At 42.6% G+C, this 27,262-nt stretch overlaps 1 protein-coding gene across 3 annotated transcripts in view; it reads right to left on the bottom strand.

Moving 5' to 3' along the window:
* Positions 1 to 15,876: 15,876 nt before the first annotated feature.
* The window catches only part of DGKH (diacylglycerol kinase eta), a 173,978-nt gene continuing 162,592 nt past the window's right edge, over positions 15,877 to 27,262 (bottom strand). For all 3 annotated transcript variants that reach the window (XM_075422450.1, XM_075422439.1, XM_075422457.1), the window contains one exon: positions 15,877 to 26,926. In XM_075422450.1, the coding sequence (XP_075278565.1) occupies positions 26,874 to 26,926 (53 nt within the window). In that variant the 3' untranslated portion in view covers positions 15,877 to 26,873. The remainder of the gene's footprint in view (positions 26,927 to 27,262) is intronic.

Below are 27,262 nucleotides of genomic sequence, written 5' to 3' on the forward strand. Positions count from 1 at the left end.
CCTTATCAAAAGATGCATTGTACTGCACAGAGATGGGTTCAGTGGATAGGAGATTCTTATCCGAAGGCTTGGGAGGCTCTCTGGATTCACATCCTTTCTGTGCATTGTGTTTACTTAGAGGATGCGATAACGCCGTCACTGTTGTTACACAAGAGTGTACAATAATAACTGGAGCTGGCTGGGAAGCGAAATTTTTATTCTACAGGAAATTGCAGCTTGTCAATATTTTGTTTCATTGAGCGCTGTAACAAAACACGTTGGCTCTGCAGCCTTTCTGGCGAAAATGGAACAATCTATTTCTTTGCCAGCTGACAAGCCTGGGGAGCCAAGAAACCAACTGAGCAGCCGGCGTGTTGCCAGGGAGCTAGATAGCCAGTCAGCTGAGCTACAGTAAGCAGCCAGCTTGGTTGGGTTTCTGGCCGGCAGCCGCAGCCAGATTACAGATCGAGCTTCTGTAGAAAGTTCTGATGGGACCAGAGCAATCCAGCATTTCCAGTGCCGATCTGTTCAATTAGAAAATGGTCAAACACCCTCTCAGTAACTGACTACTGTCCGAGGAGAATGTAACTGTGTGGCACTTTGTTTTTCTTGTGGATTTCTTCAGCTTTTGCCTTGTGATTTATGCACACATTTATTGCTAGAAGGAGATGATTAAATGAATTAATTTTTCTTTAAGGATCAATGATGACACTCAAACCCATGAGGGAGCTTTCAGGGTGTCCTTCATTGCTAGTTTTTGGTTATTGTTATTCAAACAACCTTGCATGCCAGCCACACCTAATAGTATCTGCTTGTGTACACCTGCTGACCAGAAGGTGCAGTTACTTCTGGTCATTAGAATGAAATAAACTGTTAGAATGTAATAAACTCTTGTGTCTGCTGTCAGGTAGCACACTGTCTCATTGTCTTCAGTCCATATTTATGGCTGAATTTAAGTTAGGATGAACTTGCCGAAAATAGTAAGGTAAATACATCTTCTGAACTAGGTGAAAGATAACTGATCTTTACTGGGTAATCGGTAGTGTTGAGGTCAACACCAATATGGAGAGCCACCTTCATTGTCAGAACTAGCTGTGCTTAAGTGCTAAGTTCGCTGAATGTAACCTTAGACATTATTGCAAAATTCTTGCAATGTTCCAGTTATTTTTCCCTTTCGGTGTATTTTTGGAAAAGGTATCAGACAAGTTTGTAAAAAAATTACATCATTGCCTTCCTGCAGTTTACAGTTATGGTATCCTCCTGAAGGTATCAGCTGCTTTTTTCAAATGTTTAGACAATTTCTGTCGTAGGATAAATCCCATCATCTCTTCAATCTGCAGATACGGTACGCTCCTCATTTGTTTCCAGCCAGTTGCTGCATATGCTTCCTCTTTAAAGCCCAGAGATGCCACATACCGTCGTTACTTCAACTGTGGTAACTCCAGGGAACAATTAATTCCCTTGTAAATGCTTAGCGGTAATTAAATTTTCTGCAACTTCATCTATTTAAGCAGTCTCTAATACTCCTGCTGTGAAATCAGAGGAACAACAGATGCTTTACTGAGCTACATTTCAGATCTTGTTCCTTCCACATGTAAGTAAACCTGACTCTTGTTTTCTCTCTCAAATTTATCTGCTGCAGAGATGCAACAGCAGTCTTGGTAAATCCCATCCTCTTACCATCTGGATTCGAAATGCATTTTATGGCAGTTGGTTTGCTTTTCATTGACCTTTGTATTTCCTATGCACTGCCCAGTTTATTGCTGTTTTTACAGGGTTTATTCTTGAACTGGAGATCGTTTGCATTGTGAGTCTTTTCCCACAATAAAAATAGTCTAATGTGCTGTTCATGGCGTGCTTTCTTCTTCATTCCTGGTGGATTTGTTGTACAGCGTGCTGTGGGCTGCTGCAACTGATCTTCAAATGTGCTTTTCATCTCAGATGCAATAACTTGAGCATGTTTAAGGTTTCTGTCAGTCTCAGTATGTCCGTTTGGATTGCCTGGTTTTATATTACACACACAAATGACAGCTGTCACGTGTCATTTAAGCCTCTCTCATTCTTAATTTCCTCAGTGTTGCCACATACTCAGAGATTATTTCATTTCCTCCCTGATTCAGTGTATAAAAGAAGTGCTCTTTAAACATGAGCGCATTTTAATGAAGGTGTTACTGTCTTTTCCATCAAAATATTGAAGGGAACTTCCAAACCCTTGCGCTGCTTGGTGGCACCTTTTCAGCAGTAATAGGCTTCTCCCGAATGTCATTTTCAGTTCTCTCAAAAAAATAAAAAGAAATCAGGAGCGACAAGGAATCGGTTGCCAAAGACAGACTAGGGAGTGCCTCGCTCTTCCACCCACGTGGCTGTATAAAAGCTCGTTGTGCTGCAAATCCCGAAAAGCCATATGTCGGAGAGAGGGAATTATTACCCTGGGGGCTGCCGTTGTGAAAAATGGCCACCATAACACTCCTTGCTGAGGGCCCCTTTCCAAATCACTGTCTGAAGAGGGAAAATCTTGGCCAGAATGAGACAAAGAGTAGAAATGTCTTGAAGAAATACTGGGAGTTCTTCCCTACTGCCGTCAGATTTCTGAGTAACTGTTTCTGAGCTACCTTTGCTGGAGGCTGTTTCATTTTCTCAATGAAATTTTTCCAGGAAAATTTCCCGGCTCAGAAATATTACATTTACATGGCCTGTTGAGAACCAAAGAAGTCAAATTTTTCCACCGTCACTGAAGACGATCAGAGCAGAAATGTAGAATGTAAATAATGTCTGAAATGTGTATTTCCAGAATACATCTATTTCAGCTGAAGTACCGGGAGTGGCGATTACCCCTCGTACTCCTGATGTATGGTGTGCAGCTTCTGGAGTCTGCTGGGTCAGTGGTGGAATGGGCAGCGTGAGGATAAACTACGCCCGAGTCTAAATGGGTACGATTTAAGAAGTTTCTGGATCTAGAGAGATGTGGATAACGATCACAGTGGCGTCTGTGATATTCTGTCATTAAGCTAAGGTGCAGCTTGGAAAAAAGCAAGCCTGGCACTTCCTGGAAGCAGCAGCTACGTGATTTTGCTTTGACCAGTAAGACAGCATGTGAATGGAACAGAAGGTAGCTTCTAAGAACAAGTCTTTGTATTTCTTTTTGTTGCAAAAACGTGACATACAGAAAATACAAAATGCAGTACCTGTTGCAGAGCAACAAAGATGTTACACATTACTATCAATAGTTACAGCTCTCTTGACTGTGACAGTAAATTGAGTTTTTCAAGAGTCAAATGTAGCTTAAAATTATACATCTTGGTAAGACCACGTGTTGCTGGGTACTTTAGACCTTGTACTAATGATGTATTAGTTATTCTTTTAATAAAAAAAAAAATTAAGTCTGTCAAAAAGGAAAGTCCCTTCTTTGTGGTCACTGATGCTGTAAAGCGGTGGAAATATATATATGTATATATATGTATCTATAAAACCCTAAAACATTTTTCGTTGGTTGAAAGGGGAATAGTCCATTGTCTGCTTGCTCAGTTGTAAGAAACTGCATTAGGAATATTTGAAAATCTAATAAAGTATATTAAAATCAAATTGTTTGAACTTTAGCAGTGTGTCATTGCTTACAACTGATAAGGCACTGTTTTATCTATAAATGAATGGAAAATAAGAATTAATATTTGCTTTCAGGTAATTGCCCGGGTCACATGCTGTGTAATAAAGCAGATGTGCTATAGGTAAGTCAGAATTTGATCCCAAAAGCTGAATTGTAAAAGCATTAAACTATTTTTTTCCTTATCTGCCAAGAAGTTTCCAGAATTACCAGCAGCTTTTCATTTCATCGACTTTGAATACATGGAAATGTTGAGGCCTGTCCCCGCAAGATGGTTATCTGGAGAGATTGCAGTCAAAGGGTTTCTTAAGTGTTTTCCTCCTACTAAGAGTTCGGTAAGGGTTGACCAAGTGTGATTTCTGTTCTTTAGGGGCAGTGAAGATGGGGTACAGGAAGGAAATCTGTGGCTGAAGCCTCTGTAATATTCATATTTCTTTATATGATGCTAAAAAGTCTACAATAGAAGTGTAGAACTGTCTGATTCTTTACGAGCTGAAGTATAATAAACTATAACAGTATAATAAATGTATAATAAATATATAACAGTATAATAAAGTCACTGACGGGTAAGTTACAGTGATGTACTGATGATGGGTTCTTTAGTAATATACCCTCTAAAACACATCATACCGAAGGAGAAAAATGGAAATGGATTTCATTTCCCCTGGCAGCCTGACTCCACCATTTTTATATCAGAAAACAAAGTTACATTAATCTGATTTAGCTTATTCATCAGCAAAATGATGTTGGTTTTTCAGGACATGGAAAGCATTTTTTTATAGGCAAAAGCTGATTGATACAAACGGTTTGTGTGGGGGAGAACTTCAGGGTTTCGGAAGATTCACTGAGGAGTTCGCGTGCGGCTTTTGTTAGGAAACAGTCCAATGCTTTGTGTTCCCACTCTAGTGCTCCCAGCTCTGGCAAGGCAGGTTTGCCTGCAGGCACACTTTCTCCTCCTGCCTCCTTCATCATCCAGGGAGCGGGAACCCTTGGAGCTCTGCAACTTTGGGTGGCTGATTTTCCTTCCCGCAAAAGATCGAGGGTTTGTTCTGAGGCACGGCATTCGAGCACACAAGTCCACCCTGACAGCTGGTGTGCAACGGGGCAAGAGCCTACACCTGGGACATGGGAAATGTGGCAGGATCCGGGATACAGATTATAGCCTCCTTTTTTGTTGGGTTTTTTTTTGGTTTTAATTCAAGGCATTTATTTTGTCCCCTTCTATCCCAGGTGTGCTAGGGGAGGATAGCTTTCTATGTAAATGCACTTGAAGAGGCTGCAGAAACCTGATACATATTGACAATGTTAAGGCTGAATTTCTAAATAAGCTTAATTTCAGTTTTATAGCTGATGACTTTTAAGATAGGATTTAAAAATTTGAAATGAATATTTATAATTAATATGAATAATAAATTGCAACAGTGTGGCTATACGGTATATCAGAGGGCAGTATATATGTGTATGTGAGAGAAAAATACACACTGTGCTAGAGAAAATACCTTACATTCATGAAAATGTTGTTCATGAAATATAATATTTTTAATGTGGGTGTTTTACAGTTGTGTTCAGGAAAGTTGATGATGCACACTGCAGGTGAAGGAGCCTTGTGATAGCTAGGAGTGCTGCTCACATTGCGGACTGAGGAAGAGGGTGCCGTATAGACAGGCCGTTACGGTCCCTCAGCCTTCAGCAGCATCTGGGAGAAGGCAGAAAGTGAACTTACAGGTGCCGTGCACTGCGCCCGCCTCCCTGTGTGCTTCAGAGCACTTCACCCATCCGCCACACACAGTGGTCTGTGCAACCCTGAGCTGGTGGCGCGTGGACCGTTGTAAAGTACCTCTTAATTCATTAGAAAGAAAGACCTTGTTTAAAAATACTAATATACTGTGTGTACCTAAAGGGCTTCTGGGTTTTTCTGGACTGTATTCATCACATATTAAAAAAACCAAACCCTCTCCAACATTCATCTGAAGTGTGATCGTGCACACCTCTCTTTTCAGTCAACAAGCTTTTGCCATGAATGATACAGAACTGATGCGAGGTGATCCTGAGTCAGAAGCAAAGCTCTGCCAACAGGTCAAAGCACTGAGGAGCATGATTACAGGGGTTTTGTTCCTCTATGTACTGTTTTTACCAGCGACAAAACATTCAGTGAGCTTGACATAACAGGTCTCCTTTGAAATACCTGACAAGAAGCTGCACAAACCACACATGCAGTAGTGTATTAGTGGTGTCCAGCAACAGGACAAGGGGCAACGGGCACAAACTGAAGCACAGGAAGTTCCGTCTGAACATGAGGAAGAACTTCTTCCCTCTGAGGGTGACGGAGCACTGGAACAGGCTGCCCAGGGAGGTTGTGGAGTCTCCTTCTCTGGAGATATTCAAGACCTGCCTGGACAAGATCCTGTGCAGCCTGCTGTAGGCGACCCTGCTTCGGCAGGGGGTTGGACCAGATGACCCACAGAGGTCCCTTCCAACCCCTAACATTCTGTGATTCTGTGACAGTACATTTTGCAACATTTCTCATGAAGAATGCAAAGCTTGCTTTAACATTCAAAGCCTTTCTGTAATTTTCTGAAATTTATGACCGAAAGAAGCTCATTTAGACCTCTTTATTAAATTTCCTACCAGCACAGAAATGTCAGCATTTCCATGCCAGATCCAACAGTCCAGCCCATATTCTGTCTCTGACAGTAGTTAACAAAATATGTCTTACATGAAGGTGCTCATTATCCAATGAAGACCAGATATTGAAAACATTTATTTGTAACTTCTGACACTTGATAATTTTCTGAAGTTTTACAGTCTGAGAGATGGGATATCTACAGATGTTCTTGTTAGTGATACAGATCTGATCCTCTAGCTAGTGTTAAATTTCTTTTTTTAAAATGAAAGTAAATGCACTTCTTTAAAAGCAGATTAGAATGAGAAATCACTGATTTTTCAGTTTACCTGAAAGGCTGAACCTATGCAAAAGGGAAGAAGGTTGTCAAATGCATTGGCAGCCATGCAGGGCAGAATTTAGCTATGCTATACCCTATAGAGGGCTGAATAGCTCAGTATTTACAGCTCTTACATATGCAGAAAAAGCCTCAAACTCACCTCTCACTTGAGATCTCGGAGAGATTTATCCAATTTATCCCACGCAAAATTCAGGCAGGATTGACCATCACCAGAATCCGGACACACCACGAAAGGTGCCATGGGATCTTTAATGACCGCAGACGGTTGGGTTTCCCCCTTCTGCCTCACTGGGAGGAGGAAGGAAAGCTCCAGCAAAATGCTGGGATAAAGTAGCTGCCCGGGACACTGGTTACGTGTCAAATCAGACAGCTACAGAATTAGTAACATCATTCCAAGCTATGCTTTTCATCTTCCTTTGGAGATGTCACATTCCGGTATGGAAACTACTTAGCTCATTATTTTTTAATAGCACTTGTAAAGGACTGGGGCTTTTTTTCTCCTCTAATAGTGCTTTGGTGTTACTCTGGAGAAGCTGTCAGTTTGTCTACCTTAATTCTGTTCTTCTGTGGTGAACCTGAGTATGCAGTTTCTGCCAGCTTGCTGGTGGAGAAAGGGAAATACTGTGCTCTCTTTCCCTTTCGTCATTCCTTTTTTTCTCCCAGTGCTACCTCCTCCTTGGGCCAGTCCTGGGGCTAGATCCTTCTACCACTGGGTTTAGTTCATTAACCCAGCAGATCCCCACCATGTTGTTGTGGTCGTTGCCTCTTCTTGACCGTGTTAGGGAGTTAATGCTGGTTGACAGAGAGGTCTGATGAAAACCAGTGCTGGAGCTAAGTAGCAGGGCGCAAGACAGGGAACAGGCATGTGAAATCACAGCCTAACATCTCTGTACTTTGAAGTGGCACTAGAGCGTAGTGCGTCTTGAAAAGCAGGTGAGCAGCTCCATGGTTTCCAGGGAGTGCGAAGGAGGGAGCAAACCAAGCTGTTGTAGGGGTTTCTCCCTGCGCTGCAGCTCTGCAAGCACTAGATGGCCCGCTGATAAAAGCAATGAGAAGTCCCAGCCACCTCGGGATGCCACAGACGATCAAAGAGTACGATCTGCGCAAGTTATGCGTCTGTTTCATAAACCGTGCTATTCTGCGATGAATTCAGGGAGCACCAGTTTTTATTTGTTGTGGTGCAGTGAAATCGCCGAACGTTGTACTGGCTTCATAAATATTAGAGGGGATTGATCAGATTGTTTAGCCACAGGATCAAGTTAATAAATGAAAACGATCTGTGGGCAGGCTCTTGCTGCGCCTTAGGTTAAAACTTCTCTCACAGCGCTGTAGTTGAATTTCTTCATACTTGCTGTGACAGATGCGGTTGCCACAGCTCAGCTGATGTGGTACCCTGTGATGTGCTCATGAGCGCCAGCCATTGGAGACCCTACTTTCACCTCAACAAACAGCAATGGCAGCAGTTAAGGATTAATTCTGTATACCAAAACAACGTCGTCAGTGTTTTCAGAAGTGCATTTCCCCATCCCCGTACTCAGTCCCATGACAAGATTTCAACACCTCTGTAAAAGGACAGTCACGGGCTTGAAGGAGGAGACACGACCAAGCGTTGGTGTTGGATGCTCTCAAAGACTCCAAGGGCCAAAGGAAAAAGGAAGGTAAGAGGTGCAGCTCCCCTGCAAAGTGTGGTGGTGTCAACAGCCTTTTCCCTCCAATTTTTATTTTTTCACTATCGAAAGGGGAGGACAAGAGAAGAAGTAAAGTCAGGATTCAGAAAGAGAAACTGCATTTTGGGTGAGGTGTAGGAGTGTCTCCTGGGAAAGTCCTACTAGCAGTTGTTATTTGCGTACCTCTGAAAGAGAATGACTTCCATTCTAGGCCAATAAAAAGAGTCAAAGCAAAAAGAAACACTGAAAGTATTTTTGTAAAGGTCTTAAACCACTAAATGAGAAAAAAAAAATCAATTACTATTGAAATCAAACCAAGCTTTGGTGAAATAGTAAGGAGCTCTTAACAGGAAATTGGAACAGCATCGTTACGTACACCTTGTGCTCAGTGATGCTTTAGGCACCAGAATCCCCCAGTGCCCAAGGCTGGGCTGCAGCAGAATTCTAGCATGGCATGGACCCCAAAATTCTCATTTTTCTCTGTTTAATGTGGGAGGTGGGAACTTGACGGCAGCAACAACGGAGTCTGGAGGCCAGAACGGGAATATTAACGGGCCAGTAAAACGTCAAGTAACATCTTTCCAGCTCTGTGCTTACTGCCAGGCCAACAACTCCTACCAACCTAAGGGTAGCCTGATGATCAGGCTCCGACAGGTTGCAAAGCAAGTGGGTCTACTGAGGATAGGAGTGCTCTTTAAGGGAACAGATTTTTTCTTTTCTGCTCCCCTAGAGATTAGTGTGGATATCAGACGTGTTTGGTCTAGGTTAACTAGATTAACAGATGTAAAACAATCACAAAGGTTTATGTTCCAGGCTTCTCTCCATTTAATCTAGCAAGGGAACAGGTCTTTAATAAAGTCCCAGATTGACTGGCCACCTAAGAAAACATAGGACATTGAGTCTTGCTTTCCAGATATGTATCTCAAAATATACACATTTTGAGAAGGGATTTGTACACAAAAAATAAGTCATGATCTGTTGTTGATCCTGCTGGCAAACGGTATGATTTAATAATTTAACTTCTATTTAAAAACTAGCACTTCATCAAACTTTAATTGAGCTTAGTCAGCCATTAGCTATGGTTCTTATCGGCTGAGGAATAAAGGATGGTCGATTGTCCTGACATAATTAATCGTTATTGTATTTTTCAGGAATTCAGGCTCATTTGCCCAGGCTACTCTTTCCACAATGTTTGGAAGATTTAATTAATACTCCTATCAATATTTTAAGTAGGCTCAAGATTCTGGGAATTACAGAGTAATTGTTTTCATGGCTGAGTGGCCAAAGGGAGATGAAAATATATTGAAAAATGTAATACTGAAGACATTTGATTTGTAAAGCACTATAGACCTTCCTAACACAATTCTGGGGAGGTTTTATGCTGAAACTGTAAAATTTATGCTGTTCATTTCTCAATGCTGTAGTGGAGCAACGGCTGGCACGGGTATTGTCTACTCCATCTCCACTGGTTTAGCTGTCTAATTCCTTTATAAATTCATTAAGGAACATATCTGATTTTTATTAATATATAAACTCTTCCAATTACTTTCTTCTGATGAGATAAATAAGATAACAAACGACAGATGTGACTTTAACTGGCATCTGGAAAAATAATTTCAGATTTCAACTGGATTTTATGAGGTAATCGATGCTGTCTGATGCTATCCCACCTCCTGACCTCAAGTGTCCCTCCTGTTCCTTGGGTTTACGGGATGCAGATCACCTGAGGGAAGGGGTTCAAGACATGGTGGTGTGGGAGGTGGAGGCCCAGAAGAGGGGAAGCTGGTGAGACCAAATGGCAGAGCAGAACCACGTACAGCTCACCTCCGTAGAAAGCCAGCGCTTAAAGAAGAAAACCCCACCTCACACTGTACTGTTTATTCAAGTGCATGGGTTTTAATTTTAGGAAGGGTTTACAACACAAGTCCAGGTGAAGGCATCCTCCTCTGAACCTGTACCCTGGGTCAGATGAGGAGCTGGCCCCAGAACCCACCTGCTCCTCCCAGTGTTTGGAATGGCTGGCAAAGGAGAAAGGATGGCCCGAAACCTTTCCCTACCAAGCTCTTTGTGCAGGTATTTGGAAGTAACTTGTGAGCCTACTATGCTTAAATAAGTGGCTTCCCCTACTCCAAACAAATGGTGTTTTGGAAGCAGCTCCGTGGCAGCTTCAACCACTCCTGCAATTTCTTCATTTTTGTGCACCTGAAAATAGCCCCCTGACGTTTCTGATTGACCGAATTCATGCTTACAGGCAGAGTTAGCCAGAAAATAAGTCCTCAAGCATAAATCAGAAGCACACACTCTTATACCACTTGCAGGCTCCTGCGTGAACGCACGCGGACTTGACCTGCAGAGAACTGATGGCTTCAGCAGAAGGATGGAGAAGCTCTGCCCAGGAAGTCTCAGCAAAGCGGCGTTCCCTCGGGGTGAGGGAAAACACGCCGTTTCTCGAATAGTTATGGCAGATTATTATTACCAGGGGCAGTGCGTTTGGGATTCAGAGGTATTACATGTGTGATTTTTAATTAATTAACTGATTTACTCAGAGGAAGGCATGACTGCCAGGAGAACGTATATCTGCTGTGACACTGACATCGCTAGGCAGCAGAGGGCTTTTTTTCAGAATGAAATTGGAGAAAGGAAATTGCACTTGGCAAAGCGTGACCGGGAAATGACGGTAGGCACCGGAGAAGGGCTGAAAGCTTTGAGATACGGGAGAGGCAAATAACAGCGAAAGGGCAGAGTGGAAGAAAGAGATCAACGGGGCAAGTGCAGGCACAGCTGCGCGCTGCCGTCAGGGAAAGGAGATGGAAAGTAAAGCCGGAGCAGAGATCCCGCTGCCTCAACCAGGCACCTGCCACGTCCCAGGATGTCCCATTTCATCACTGTGACATCTGTCCAGCTCTCCCGCTACAAAAAGAACGACACGTTTCCGCGTAGATCCCCTTGGTTCTCAGCTAAAAGAGGAGGACTCGGGCCAGCTGCTGCTCTCACTCATCTCTTGTGCATTTGGACAGGCCAGAAGCTATCGCGCCCACCACGTGTTTTGTCATGCTTAGGGGACAGATGCAATCCATGACGTCTTCCTGCCATTAGATGGCTGGGGACAATCAAAGCCACGGTTCCATTGACACAGCTTATTTTATTTCCTAAAAGTATCCATATAAATGTGATCAGAACTGCAGTTCTATAATTAGAAAACAGCCTGTAATAACTCCAGAGGAAATGGTATGAACAACTAGTTAAACACACAACCAGTTTGGGCTAACACCATACTCCCACATCTGCTTCCAGGACAGGGGCAGATTTTAATCTAAACACAATCTTTCAGTGGCCTGAAAGGCATCACTGTAAAATAATTTTCTTTCCCACTTTTTGCCATGCCCACTGTTCTAATATTCTAATACTGTAGTATTTGAATATTCTAATATTCTACTATTAACACGAAATGAAGGAGCTGCTCATACTGCCATTGGTTTCAGTTTTTCCCTTGTAGATTGTTACTCCATCCCAGCTAAACCTCTTCCACAGAATCACAGAATCACAGAATGGTAGGGGTTGGAAGGGACCTCTGTGGGTCATCTGGTCCAACCCCCCTGCCGAAGCAGGGTCACCTACAGCAGGCTGCACAGGACCTTGTCCAGGCGGGTCTTGAATATCTCCAGAGAAGGAGACTCCACAACCTCCCTGGGCAGCCTGTTCCAGGGCTCCGTCACCCTCAGAGGGAAGAAGTTCTTCCTCATGTTCAGCTGGAACTTCCTGTGCTTCAGCTTGTGCCCATTGCCCCTTGTCCTGTCGCTGGGCACCACTGAAAAGAGTCTGGCCCCATCCTCCTGAGACCCAGCCTTAAAATATTTACAAGCATATATTAGGTCCCCTCTCAGCCTTCTCTTCTTCAGGCTGAACAAGCCCAGCTCCCTCAGCGTTTCCTCGTAGGAGAGATGCTCCAGTCCCCTCATCATCCTCGTAGCCCTCCGCTGGACTCTCTCCAGTAGCTCTTCATCTTTCTTGAACTGGGGAGCCCAGAACTGGACACAGCCAGTACTCCAGCTGTGGCCTCACTAGGGCAAAGTAGAGGGGGAGGAGAACTTCCCTCGACCTGCTGGCCACACTCCTCTTAATTGATCCCAGGATACCGTTGGCCTTCTTGGCAACCAGGTGTTATGGGTTTACGTGGCAAGGTTTTGGTAGCAGGGGGCTATAGGGCTGTCTTCTGCGAGAAGCTTCCCCCATGTCTGATAAAGCCAGTGCCACCAGACTCTAAGATGGACTCGCTGCTGGCCAACGCCAAGCCAGTCGGCGATGGTGGTAGCACCTCTGTGATAACATATTTAAGAAGGGGAAGAAAAAAACTGTGGTGAAATGGCAGTCAAGAGAGAAGAATGAGACGATGTGAGAGGAACAACTCTGCAGACACCAAGGTCAGTGAAGAAGGAGGGGGAGGAGGTGCTCGAGATGCCAGAGCAGAGACTCTTCCCTTACAGCTCGTGATGAAGACCATGGTGAGGCAAGTTGTCCCCCTGCAGCCCATGGAGGTCCACGGTGGAGCAGATATCCACCTGCAGCCTGTGGAAGGGACCCCACGCTGGAGCAGGTGGATGCCTGAGGGAGGCTGTGAACCCATGGGGAGCCCCATGCTGGAGAAGGCTCCTGGCAGGACCTGCAGACCCCTGGAGAGAGGAGCCCACGCCAGAGCAGATTTGCTGGCAGGGCTTGTGACCCCGTGGGGGATCCACGCTGGAGCAGCCTGTTCCTGTAGGACTGCACCCTGTGGGAAGGGACCCACGCTGGGGCAGTTTGTGAAGAGCTGCAGCCCCTGGGAAGGACTGACATTGGAGAAGTTCGTGGAGAACTGTCTCCTGTGAGAGAAACCTTCACGCTGGAGGAGGGGAAGAGTGTGAGGAGTCCTCCCCCCTGAGGAAGAAGCAGCAGCTCGGGGGGAGGAGGGAGAGAAACAGGAGTGAAGTTGAGCCCGGGAAGAAGGGAGGAATGGGGAGAAGGTGTTTGAAGATCTGGATTTATTTCTCACTGTCCTCCTCTGGTTTGATTGGTTATGAATTAAACTCCCTTTTCTCCCCAAGTTCAGTCTGTTTTGTCCGTGACAGTAACTGGTGAGTGATCTCTCCCTGTCCTTATCTCGACCCTCAAGCCTTTCATCGTATTTCCTCTCCTCCGTCCAGCTGAGGAGGGGGAGTGATAGAGCGGTTTTGGTGGGCACCTGGCATTTAGCCAGGCCAAACTGACACACCAGGGCACACTGCTGGCTCATGGTCAGCCTATCATCCACCAGGACACCCAGGTCCCTCTCCGCAGAGCTGCTCTCCAGCAGGTCCACCCCTGCCTGTACTGGTGCATGGGGTTGTTCCTCCCCAGGTGCAGGACCCTGCACTTGCCCGTGTTGATCTCCATCAGGTTCCTCTCTGTCCAACTCTCCAGCCTGTCCAGGTCACTCTGAATGGCAGCACAGCCTGCTGGTGTATCCCCCACTCCTCCCAGTTTTGTGTCATCAGCGAACTTGCTGAGGGTACACTCTGTCTCTTCATCCAGATCACTGACGAAGAAGTTGAACAAGACTGGGCCCAGTACTGACCCCTGGGGGACACCACTAGTTACCAGCCTCCAACTAGACTCAGCGCCGCTGATGACAACACTCTGAGTTTTGCCATTCAGCCAGTTCTCAATCCACCTCACTGACCACTCATCCAGCCCACAGTTCCTGAGCTTCCCTAGGAGGAAGCTATGGGAGACTGTGTCGAAAGCCTTGCTGAAGTCGAGGTAGACAACATGCACGGCTCTCCCCTCATCTACCCAGCCAGTCATGCCATCGTAGAAAGCTATCAGATTGGTCCAGCATGATTTCCCCTTGGTGAATCCATGTTGACTGCTCCTGACAACCTCTTTAAATAATTCAGTACTAGATTTTGTGATTTAGACATCTATATAGCCCTTTTTGATAAACTGTCTGGGCAAGAATGCTATTAGATTTGCTCCTTGGGATTTGCTTCAGGACTTCTAAACTCTTTCCTGTCTATGACCTTCTCTTTTTTTTCAGATATTAATGAATGTAGTCATGGGAGTTAAAAGCACAATTCTAAAGTCTTCATCATTAGCTATTCAGTGTCACTGGCATGAATGGACTGATTATACGCCACAAGTACTAAAATATGTATTGTGGTATGAAGTTTGCTCATTTAACCAAACTCTGCTTAAAATTATTAGAAACTTTCTTCAGCACATCTCCCAAGTCAAGGCTTATAATGCAACCACTTTTTCCGTTCTTTGACTTCTTACTCACACTAATATAACACATGTGCAAGGTGAACTATGGGAAGCCTACTTTTTGTGAAGTCTTATTGCTGGAAGCAATTCTGGAGTGTTCGCAGTATCAAAACACCATCACGCCCAGTCTCCTCGTATTCTGCAGAGTGCCATGCCCAGTGGTGTCCCCTACTTTACCTCATTAGCGGTTTCTCCTAATGCAGTCTCTCATTTATGCCGTTGCTTTATTACTGCCAGTTTGGATTAGTTAAAATAATTGAATGCACACAAAACACGCCCCAAATTAAAGTACAGGCTTCAACGCTAAGAGATTTGTAAGCCCCTGGAATTCATTGTGTGTTGAAACCACCAGCTCTGACCTTTAAGCATTCTGGGTTATCCATAAAGATGCCATTCCCACGTACGATCACTTCAGGACAATGGGATCCCAACCACAAGACCATTGCCTTCGTCAACCGACTTAAGCTCCCGTACACTGCTTTTTCTTCAGACTCTTTTCAGTGGTGCCCAGTGACAGGACAAGGGGCAATGGCCACAAACTGAAACATAGGAAGTTCCAGCTGAACATGAGGAAGAACTTCTTTACACTGAGGGTGACGGAGCCCTGGAACAGGCTGCCCAGGGAGGCTGTGGAGTCTCCTTCTCTGGAGATATTCAAGACCTGCCTGGACAAGGTCCTGTGCAGCCTGCTGTAGGTGACCCTGCTTCGTCAGGGGGGTTGGACTAGATGACCCACAGAGGTCCCTTCCAACCCCTACCATTCTGTGATTCTGTGATTCTGTATATGCCATGGATTGTAGGTACTTTCACATCACGTTTGGTGCTAAGCACTAGCCCAGTAGCTCACCGACCTACAACACAGTAGTTGATGATGGCCTGCAGAATTGCCCTCCGTCTTCAGGTCCTGGCACGGAGTCAGTTCAAATGAGCACTTCTCTGGGTTGGTGTTAGAGAGGTTCCGTATATCCTGCTAAGCAAAAAGGTGTTTGTTTTACTGCCACGTACCTTGGAAAAACAGGCACTACTGTGCACTCTGTCTTAACGACTGTTGTTACTACGGATGCAAACGTGAATCTATTTTTACACTTCATACGCCATATGCCAGCAAGATCTAGCGGAAGATCCCTGCAAATGTAAACACCTACATGCACAGTGACCTACTTAGCAGTTACGCGTAGCCATATAAAGTAAGTTTAAAAGCTGTATTCAAAGCCTCTAATTTGAAACAATTTTCAGGCAGTGTGTGGCAGACTGAATAGAAATGATGCTTGGTAGTCACCCATCCAAATTTTATTTAGTTTTAACATACAAAGATTTCTTGTAAAAGGCTGACATTTCTTGTAAAAGGCTTACATTGTGCCAAGGACTTGCCATTGTATTTTTCTCAATGGGGAATTTTTTTAAGATTCCATGACATTGGTAGCCATCCACATTTTGAGTGGGTAACATCTAAAATTCGGTGTCGTCATGTTCAAGGATTTCCACTGATTTCCAGACACAGAAAAAATTCAAGGACTTGTATACATTGAATGCATTCTGTTTATTTGAGAAGGAAGATCTCATACGAGTGCCCGTTATGGAAGGCATCTCTTATCATGTACAATAAAATCAACCATTGCTTCCAGCAGAATACAAAAATACACATCTCAGTGACTTCCATACAATAATAAATATGTATTCATGCATCCAACAATAAAAAGGCACGGAAAACTGGTCACTTAGTAGTCATAAAAATTACTAACTATATTAACAAAGCCACCCAAATTATCTGTACAAGGAAATGTAACAATATATTCCAAAGGTGAAAACACATAAAACATCTTTAAAATAGTATATGCAATAAATACCTCAATTGTTTTTTATATATTAAAAATAAAACTGTGCCATTGTAAACAGTATGTAAACAAACAAAATTCACTGTTCCTTACCATTATTACAAGTAAATAAAGCCAAAAGTTACACCCCTGCTCTGTTAGATACATTGGCAAGTTTTGTCAGGCAGTTTGAAGTTCGACCCTTTTCTGCAGCAAACAGAGCCCGCTACGTGCGTCAGCGTAAGCACTGCAGCGACCGCTGAGCTTCAAAACCGGCCACCCAGAACGTAACGGGTCGTCAGAGAGTCAGAACTGCAACTAGGAAAAGCCATTTTTGCAGTGTTACGGACAGAAGTCATTTATTCATACCACAACATGCTAGTGTCAGTACAACTTAGCCGCTTCTATACCACTGCTCTCCTGCGGGTCTCGGAGGGGCGGCTGTAGAAATGTGGTAAGCATCCCTGCTCCCACAGGCGCATCCCTACTCCCACGGGCGCAGAAGGTGAGGCACACAACGGGTAACCGAGTCCTCCCCAGTCACACACCAGCAGGAAATCAGAGGCAGAATCCGGACCTCCAGCCCCTTCCTCCTCATTTCCTCGCGTGCCCTCCGCTCGTCCTGGCCTTTCGGACACATTATGGCGAGCCCTGAACTGCAGCAGAGCCCAGCGTCTCCTCCACGAGCCTACCGATTGCCTCGACTCTTTGTTCTCCGTTTCTGCGGCCAACAAACTCCTCGGAAGTTCAACCAAGGCGCACGCTTCCTTCCTTGTTAGCAAGGGGAAGAGTGGGAAGCTGAAAATGATACTTTCCTAAACAAAATTACCGCAAAAGGCTCCTGGGAGCGGTGGGGAATCTGCACAGATGTCTTCAGAAAGAGCCTCACGGGGGGAATACAGCTGGCTCGCTACTTCTTGAGCCGCTGATGTAAGGTTGGCGTAACTACCTGGTTTTACAAACCCTGCTGTGTCCCTGGGACACCTGCCTGCGATGAACGCACACTTACCTGTTCCCAACACATACGTTTCAAAGTGCATGACAGCTCTTGTTTGAAAATGATACTTTTAGCCTTAGCTGAAGAAATTCAGACGCATCTATTTAGCTGTTTCGCAGCCTTCTGTCTTTTTACAGGAAGAATATACTTCAAGCACACACAATTAAAAGACACCCTGGAAAGGGATTTAGGAAGCGCGGCGTTACAACATTTCTCCTCCCTGGTGCTACTGCAGAGCTGATCCTTCTGACTCTGAACTAGGGATTTCTCTACCGCCAAGCAGTTGTCCGATTTGCCTTACCACCCAATATTTCCATAATTTTATTCATCTGTGAAATACTAAAAGAATCGTTCTACAGACCGGCTCTGAAGATACCTCCATGTCTTGGTGAGAAGTTTAAAGCCATATACTATGTAATGATTTTTTTTTCAGTAATGTACTTTTGGATAAGGCCCTTCAAGGGTCTCGTTCCAGATCTGCAGAGCCAGGCGAGCTGTAGGAAATCAGCAGGTGCGCAAAACAGACGGGACTACTTTTTATTCATCAATAAGTAATTCTTCATTTTCACCTGCCACGCCGCGTGTCCTCTTTGGGGAGAGAGGTATGAAAGGTAATCTGTTTTTAGAAGATTCTGTACTAAATCTTACAAAAGTTCTTTCAGAAGGTATTTTCTTCAACATATTCAAGGACCAGACCAAGGAAAAATCCTGTAGATTCTCTGAGGCAAATATTCCCACCTGTGTTGTAGTTTGCAGGTTCTGTAGAAAAATCCAAATAGCAACTGCAGATTTCACATTGGGAAAAAATAAATACCTTTCACTCATTTAAAAAAACGATCACAGTAGGAAAATAGCCAGTAAACAATAGATACAGAGGGGTTTAATCTTGGCCCCAGTGAGATCAGCTGGAGTTTTGCCAAGGATTTCAACAAAGCCAAAATTTCACCCGGAATCGTATACAATTCTTTAGCTGACAACAATCAGAAACATCCTGCCACTCCACTGTATAAGTTAAATATTAATAAGCATTTGTAAACATCCTGCAATTCATCTGATATAAAAAATACTAGAATAAAAACAATGCAGCATCCCAAGCATTGTATAGTTTGAAGTTTTTTTGGCTCTACACGCAAGTTGGCGTCATTATATTGGGCAAAACCAGGTTATGTATATACATATACATATGTACAGGTGTGCACACATACACACACTACAAGCTAGATACTACAGATATACACGCATGCGCACGCAAATACTGGCAAGAGAGCAACATTCATAGGTACGGCGTTCAAAAGGCTACCGCTGATCAATCCGATGATGACTTCTGCATGAGGAGCGATTTCCACCTACCCAAATCCTCTGCAGGCTTACACATAGATGCTAAAAAAATACGTGAGCAATCTTCAAGAGGGGCTAAAGTGCCGTTTGAAGCTAAGCACATGCCCAAGTCCCAACAGATCTGTATGTTTGCAAAGATGATGAATTTTCCTGTGGAGCGAACAGAACCCAGGGGAAACCAGTGCAGAAACCACTGAGTATGCAGAAATTTTTACCTAAGCCAGTACGAATCCTACTAGATGTTTTTGTTTGCTGTTGAATATGTTTTTGACTTGAATGGAAATCGTGTGTTTTGGCTTTTTTTCTACAAAATGCAATTCAGACCCAAATATATGAGTTATGCAAAAAAATGGACAGTGTCACATCTCTGCAGCGCTTCCATGTGCACTTCACGTATTCACTCAGGTAGACAAGTGGATGTCACTACAGAATTAACCAACAGCTATACTCCACTGGAATAATAGTTTACGTGACAGGCCTGGCTAATAAGAGAAACAACCCGCATTGGTCTGGGATCCTCTCAGGACCTTGAAGATACCTTAAGATGAAATTTGCTTTTTTAAATGCCAGAACATCCACTACAAGTAAATTCATGTGATTAGGAGCGCTCAGATACCTGCTCTGGCCATGCAGTTGTGACAGCGAGAAGCTTTGTTAGTACTGATATGCTTGCTGTCCCTGTGAATGAAGACACAAAGCTGCTAGCATTAGATGTCATTAAATGGTTTGTGTGTGATCACGGCGACGAAGGAGGACTGGATCTCTGCTGCAGAGATCAGACTCTCATTACCTCACCGGAGCTACTCAGTGGCTGGTGCTCTTCTACGTACAAATCCCACCCTTTGCACATTTCGCCTTCTGCTGTGAATATTATCTTCCCCTTTGATGATCCCCTCAGCAGACAAGGTTCAGCAAACTAAATGACTAGGTATACAACTGGTAGTTCTAGGGAGGTCCCACCTGTCAGCTCTTTTAGGATTGAAAGGACACGATGTAAGAGAGTGGCTAACAAAACATTATTATTTCAGGACAGGTTCACAAGCTGTACTCCTTAAGGGGAGAAATGGTCATTTCTGTCATATATGGATGACCGCATTTCTCGAAGTGCGCGTTTTAAGGAGACAGAAACCCAGGACAGCCAGTACGGACACCACAAGTGACAGATGCCTGCAGAAATCCTCTGAAACCTGGCTAAGCCGTACAGTCCAAATGCCTACTTCAATACACGGAGGTGGCATCTTGTGAGAGGACAGTGCCAAGAAACCTCCTCGGCGAGCATCCGCATGCCCATGTGCCTGTGGTAAACCTTCACAAACTGTCCAAGCAGAAAATCTGATACTCTTAATATTCTCATTAAGAGCCCCTAGGCCCTATTTGTCAGCGCACGCGCTCTCCCTCCCTGAAAAGCAAGACCAAGCAGCTTCGAACGGCTTTCCCCAGCCTCCCCATCCACGTAATCATTGACTGTAACTGCAGAGAGAATTAGTCCCAAATACAGCTTAACTCAACTAATGCGGGGAGAAAAACAGTCACACCTGTAATGCTTTCCCTGTTAATGACATAATCAGGTTATTAATTAAACCGAAATGTTTTCTATCCAATTCATACTTTAGTTTAATAAAAGTAGGGCTGAAAATGCGAATTTGTTTTAAATATTCATAGTAAGGATTTGGGGCACTGTGGGGATTTTATTTTTGTTTTTTTCACACCGTTTCCATCTTGAAAACAAACTACCCAGGTTTACTTGTAGTTCATTTCTTCCTGGTTGCATCTTCCAGTTCACATGCTCTAGTGAGTGATATCTATCTCTCATATATATATGTGTGTATATATATCCAGTATATATATCTCTCATATACATATATATGAGAGATATATATATCCAGTATATACCTGGATCAAACACAGCTTCCTAAAAGAACTGTTTCCAATGAATTTGGAAAAAAAATAATTTCAGATTATTTTAAAATCGCTTTTACCTTCAGTATCTTTTCAATCCTAACACTAATCTTTCAATCATACTGCAAATATATTTTTCCAAAGTGTTTATTCCAGAAAATAAATACAGATTAGCCACTTGCATATCTGTCCTACTAACAGCTGCCATAATTTCCGGTATTTTCAAAAGTCTTACACAGCTGGTGGAGTTAGCCAAAAGCATTCCAGGAGCTAATGTTCATTGCTAGTGGTATGGCAAGCTAAATACAGCCTTCAGTGGGGATTGCAAGAGTATAACTCAAAGGATTTTAGTCCACCATGGCTACGCTAGTCTTCGGAGCCTTAAGCCCTGGTCAGTCTAGATCTCCTGGAGCATCTGACAGCTTTTTCCTAGCCTGCCTGTCCAGCTCTTCTGAACAGAAATGGGGGGGGGAGACATGCGAGGGTCTCATCTGGCCAAGCAGCTGGGATGTCGTCCAGACACAGGAGCTGGGAAGCACTGCGAGAACATTAGTGGAGACGTGACCTGTGTTAAACATAAGTTACGCACCAGCTGCTTCTGCCTTTGCCAATATCAGCAACAGGTTATATGAACTCAAAATCCCATCAAAGAGCTTATATAAAATAAGTAATTGTTTCAACTGGAAGACAAGGTCTTCAGTTATTTAACACTGATGTTTATAATTCTACCACCAAGCAAACAGATGCATTTCGCGCTGACTGCTCTGAAGGTGGTAGGGTTTTAACCGCTGCAGCTGAACTCTCTACAGCTTGTCCAGGGATACTCTCAGGTCTGTAACTGCCAGCATTTTGTTAGACTGCCAAAGTGTTAACAGTCCTAACATTTTATTTTTTACAGTTGATGAGGAGATGATGTTTTAAGTTTAATTCTACAGGTTGAAAAAAAACTTTCAAAAATTTTTTTTCAGTTAAAATATTGAGGACAATCACTATTAAGCCTACAAAAGGTGCTATGGATTTTGGTGTTAGCTCCAACTGACTACAGGAATAGTCTCCTGGAAGTCTCCAGATGGCTTCCAAATGGAATATACTTTCTGAGAAACAGACTGGGCTTCTGTATGGCAGAAACGAGCATTTCAAGTACACAAGCTAACTATTAACAGAGCTATTAAACCTAATACAACAGTAGTAGAAAAGAACTAGAAAATTTTTTCTTTTTTTAGAAAAGATCAATTTCCACACTATATTCTATATATAAATACAGGAATTTATACAACCAATAAAGATCTTCTATTGACAACTACCAAATGATGCTTTATCAATCCTGCTGCCGTTACCATGCATCTCTGAAGAGGCAGCAGAGATATTTTAAGTCCTGTCCAAACTCCTCAGCATCCTCAAGTCATCAAAAACTCCTCTTTTTACTCAAGACAGCACGTACAGTTCCTGCAAACATCAAATCTTCGCAGTTAGAATAAGCAGCATCACACCTGGATGATATGAAAATCATACCGCAAAAACATACAATCTACAAAAACAGAATCAAAAAATGGGAGAGCCCAGGGTATAAATGTAACACTCGGGACGCTGCAGTTGAGAGGTACTTATGTTATTGGGGTAAAAAATTAAATCTGTAATTACTCATTTAATTTGCTGTGGCTGTCACTTACTCACACGAGTCACAAGATGATTTCCTGGTTGTAAGTTAAATGTATTGCTCCAGCTCGGTTATCCTCAACAATATACATCACTTGTGACTTTACCTTTCACAAAGACTTTTGGCACTGCTAATTATTAGTTGCCAGAGCTGTCAAACTTACATGCAAGAACTTGAAACTTCAGGGCACAGAGAGAGCAATGGAGAAACAGCAGTAAACATTAGTAATGAAATCGTTAATAGGGAGCATCAAGCAAAATGGAATTACTGTGGGGGTTTTTGTCTTGCAGGTCCATTGTGGAATTATCTAGGTATAATGTGTACTTTTACATCTGCTTTCAAAGTAGGACTATGGAACATCCTCTCTCATTTTCTTTATATATTAGTTTTTCATTACATGTGAAAAAGGTCTCCTGCCAGTCTTCCGGAAAGGAAGATTAGTTGCATTGGAAAATACTGATAATTTTACTCTTGAAATAAGATCTGTTCATTATCAAGGCATTATGAAATTTTCATTAAGTGAATTAGCATCACTGAGTTCAATTAAGAAGTCAAAACGGGCAGGTTATCTATTTCTCTACAAAAAGCAGGAGAAAATATGAAACGGGCCATTATTTAAAAAAAAAATAAAAATCAATTCCTCTTGTTTGGATTACAGTCATACAACACTGAAGGACGAATTTCTTTGGGCAGGGACGGAGAGAGACAGATGATTTCTGTTTATTATTTACAGGACCAAGTACATTTACTCCAGTCCCAAAGTAAGAAATACGGAATTGAAATAGTCTGGGAGGGTTTTTGATCACACGCTTTACTTTTTACTGTTCTTCCAAGTTTAAAAGATTTTTCTTTGAAAGAACGAGATGTTCAGGAGAAAAAAATAATGGTAAAGGGGAAATACATAAAAATGTAGCATAAAGAAAATTTGCAATTGCCATCATAAAAAAAATTTCATTTTTGAGGAATGTTTTTCTTTAAAGTATTGTAAAAAATCCCTACAACCATATGTTTGCCTGATTTCATTCGGTTTCTAAGAAGAAGGCATTAGGCATTATAAAGGCAGTACTTGGGTGACCCAAATCAGAGGTTGCTACAGCAGCTGAATACAGAAAGCGGGAAAATTCCTATTTGGAAATGACAGAACAGAACCGTGCACGTAGCAATCTGCTGCCATTCTCAAATATGCATTTCTCCTCTTCTTCTTCCTGAGGCGTAGGGCTTTGCAGCTATATGAATACAGCCACTTCAAAAATACGCCGATTGTTCTGTATTCCTTCCAGATTTCAAGGTATGCTGACTGACCATGGAAATTAATTGCATTCGGCTGGGGGAGGGGGGCGCGGGGGAATCATCCAGTAGACTTTGTATAGTGATTTTTTGTCTTGGTCAATCTAGCATGTTGAATCGCGGTGCACCAGATCTACTGGGATAACTTGTTTTCCAAAAGACTAACTACTTCTAGGGGATGTGCTTACCTTTTTTTTGTGGAAATGCTGGGATGCATGCTTTGAAGCATGTTAAAAATTAGGATTAAATTATAAAGAACTCAGGTCATTAAAAACTATGACTATACTAGCTACGTATGTCCTTAGTTCTATGAGCTGGGACTTTAACAGCAGTAAGGAAAAAAACCACCATAGTTGGGAATTACAATAATCATGAGATAGTAACACTGTGTTCAAAAGTCTTTCTTTAGGAAAAACACATCAGTAAACACAGTTACGACCCATGACCTCGGCAGAGAAACTCCATAAAATATTTTGAGCCTCCTTGTCAGACACATTTGGATTTGATAGCCAACACTAGTCTAAGGCATAGAGTTGCATAAAATTTGCTCTCCTGGGCGTCTAATAAATACAGCATAAATGATGCTTGCAATTTTTTTTCGACTTGCACTTTTAAAATAACCTTCTGCTTAGGACAATCAAAGTTAAACTCTTTGGTGGTCATTTAAAAAAAAAATTAACTATACAAAGACAATTGATCAGTTGTCCTGTACTGAGGTAATTTGAGGAGTGCCATAAGAAAGTTGCATTACAAACAACATTTCCCCATTTCCCCTGCCTAAAAGCAGCTCCCATTTTTTTAACATACGCAGCGTAGACCTCTACAGCGACCTGCAGAGATCCTGCTCCACAGCCCGTATTACCGCATTGCATATAGCGAGGCTGAAGGTTGTAAAGAGAGTGCATCCTACAATCAGGAAAGCAAAGAAAGTTCTTTCACGTATCACATCCTTGAATCGACCAGGAAGATTAACTACGTAGTCTACCGTAACATCGGTATATTAGGATGCTGCCACACGTTAAAATGTAGCACAGCTTAGGGAGAAACAGAGAGAAAAGGAAATACAACTTGCGAAGATGCCATCTGAACATCATTAAAGGGGTGAATGTCAAGGACATTAAAAAAATATATATAATCTTCCCATTGTTCGCCTGACTTCCCAGTGTTTGCGTATGCTTTTCATACAATAGCATGCACATCATGTCACTTGGGAAAGGGATTTGGGTTTGTTTTTTACAGAGAACCTAGTGGAACATGGCCTTTTACTTCTGTTTGTTTACCACAATAATCAATGATGTCCACAGAGCTCCCAGAGTGGTGCCTGCTGAACCTACAGCAGCAAGGCCACATAGTACTACAATGGGATATAAATGAAGCCTGTTTTGCTCCTTTTGATTTTTTTTTTTTTTTTTTGGAGTAAACCAACGAGGGGAATAGATTTTACTTTTGAAGGGAGATTCCCAATTCCAAGGGACGACTCCCATTATACCAATGAGGAAGGGAGGGCAAAACCAGCGTGCAAAACTTGACATTGGCCCCTTTAAATGGGGAAAATAAGCTTTGGAAAAAACAAATGAAACCTTACTCTGCTGCCTACGAGGAAATCACAAATAAGTATTAAGATACTCTTTAACCTGTAAGAAATGTCAAAGCTACTCGATTAAGTAAAAGTCAAGAGTTCCTTGCGCCGCAATGACACGTTGCTAGGAACAGCAAGGAGACAGCGATTCTGTGCAAGTTTTCTGGCAGGTGGTGCAACATCATCTCACCTCGAACATTTAAGTAGGTTTTTTTTTGTAGCTATATGCAAATTATTTTTCCACTAAATTTACATTTTTGTGAAAAATTAACCAGGAAATTCAATTATGAAGCTAATTTCGTTTAAGTAAACTGTAAATAACCTTATAAACTCCGGTCTAATGCAACTACTAAACAAAGATGGTTTTCATTTTTTAACCTGTTTACACTCACTGATTACTATCTCGCATGTGATTCATCTTTGCATGCATAGTGTAAAACCTTAGAGTTTGTTTTTTAAATTTTTATGATCTACTGATGTAGGAGTGCTGACAAGAAACAAAATGATGCCTTTGTAAAGAAATGCATAGAGACTTTTTTAAATTAATAGTAAATTAGTAATGAGTAAAAGCTTACCCCACAAAAATCAAATCAGCTGCTACACTTTAAAACTCTTCTTATGTATGATAAATAAAATGAATTTTCCTGTAAAAATTTTTCATTACTCTTTCAACTTGCTTTTTGAACAATAGAATAAATAAAATCATTAGTGCCTAAAAGTTCAAATATGCTACAGATGTTTAAGATAACTGAATAACTACATTAAAACGCACCATGAGAAAATTCTGTATCATTTTCCATGCAGGAAGCCAATTGATATTTTTGTGAGGTACCAGTCTTTCAAAAATACTCATAAGTTAGTTACCTGATATACCTTCTGTACATGATATATTTAAAAATCTAACTGTACAGTGTTTCAATCATATATATAATGCATATAATCTGCTGAATATGGCACAAATGCTCAGTTTCCACACCCACACATCCTTTGCCATAGAACACATTTTAGGCATAACACAACACTGAAGAATAGAAAAGTGCCTGAAACTGGGGGGGGGGGGGGGAGGGGGCAGATTGGGAAAGACACTCAAGTAGTAATAAATTAAATCCCATTCAAACAGGTATAAAAGTTGTTCAAGTGTTTAAAGTATCAGACGTGTCATGCAACAGAACAACAGGCGACTCGGGCAGGCACACCATGCATCGCAGTTTGCTTTCACGGCATCGCAAGGTTTCTCTCCCTGCTCCTTCAGGGTGGCCAGCGAGCGCTGGGCACCTGCGGCACCGCCGGGCTCATGGGTTGCACCTCTGAAAGCTCTCGGTCTCCTGCGCAGGAGGAGTTGTGCCTCGCAAGGATAACCGGACAACCTCGTGCTGTAGAGCGGTGTCTTGCTGCAGCATCGAGAGAGGCATACTGAGCTGCACGTAAGCAAAGCGATCATTTCTTGGTTATATTTTCCGGTCAGTGCAGTTCACCATAAACCAATCGATTTACCAAAATGTGCTTATCCGAACTGGCCAAGTTTGCAGACCAAGGAAGTGTCTTTGCAGAACGTATCACCTTTTCCTTTTTTTTCTTTTTTTTTTTTTTTTGGCACAAATCCTTTTGTACTCTTGCAGCAAGCTCTTCACCACACAAGAATGCAGAGATACTAGCCTGTACAAACACCGGTGCTTCTTCTTCCATAGAGTAAACTACAAAGACAGCTAAGTGCCTGCAACAGCTTTGCTTCTCCAGCAACTTTCCCTTCTCTCTCTAGGGAGAGCACCAGCATCATTACACTTCAGACAAAGGGGTGTTCTTGCCCAGCTCTTTAATTCCCTGGAGAATTCGCTTCATATGACCCACTTTCGTTATCCCCAGGTCCTACAGAAATTTAAAAAAAAAAAGCAAAAAAAAGAAAAAGACGGTTATTTACAAGTTTATTTACAAAAAGGAAAAAAAAAACCCCACTGATTATGATCTATCTATGCAACAGATGTCTAGAAATGTGCTCACTGCAGCCAGCATTAACCGGCAAAGATTCTGTGGCGCTAGCAAGTGTTGCCTAACAAAAAAATTGCTTAGAGTATACAATGAATCCCTCTCTGTCTTGCAGACAGAAAATTACTCACCTGCAATAATGACAACCCAAGGCACTGCAATATCTGTCAAAAACATCTTTCGCTTGACTTCTAAGTACAAAAACCTTTCACAATTTCT

The sequence above is a fragment of the Opisthocomus hoazin genome, chromosome 1 (genome assembly GCF_030867145.1).
Source record: "Opisthocomus hoazin isolate bOpiHoa1 chromosome 1, bOpiHoa1.hap1, whole genome shotgun sequence".
NCBI classification, from domain to species: domain Eukaryota; kingdom Metazoa; phylum Chordata; class Aves; order Opisthocomiformes; family Opisthocomidae; genus Opisthocomus; species Opisthocomus hoazin.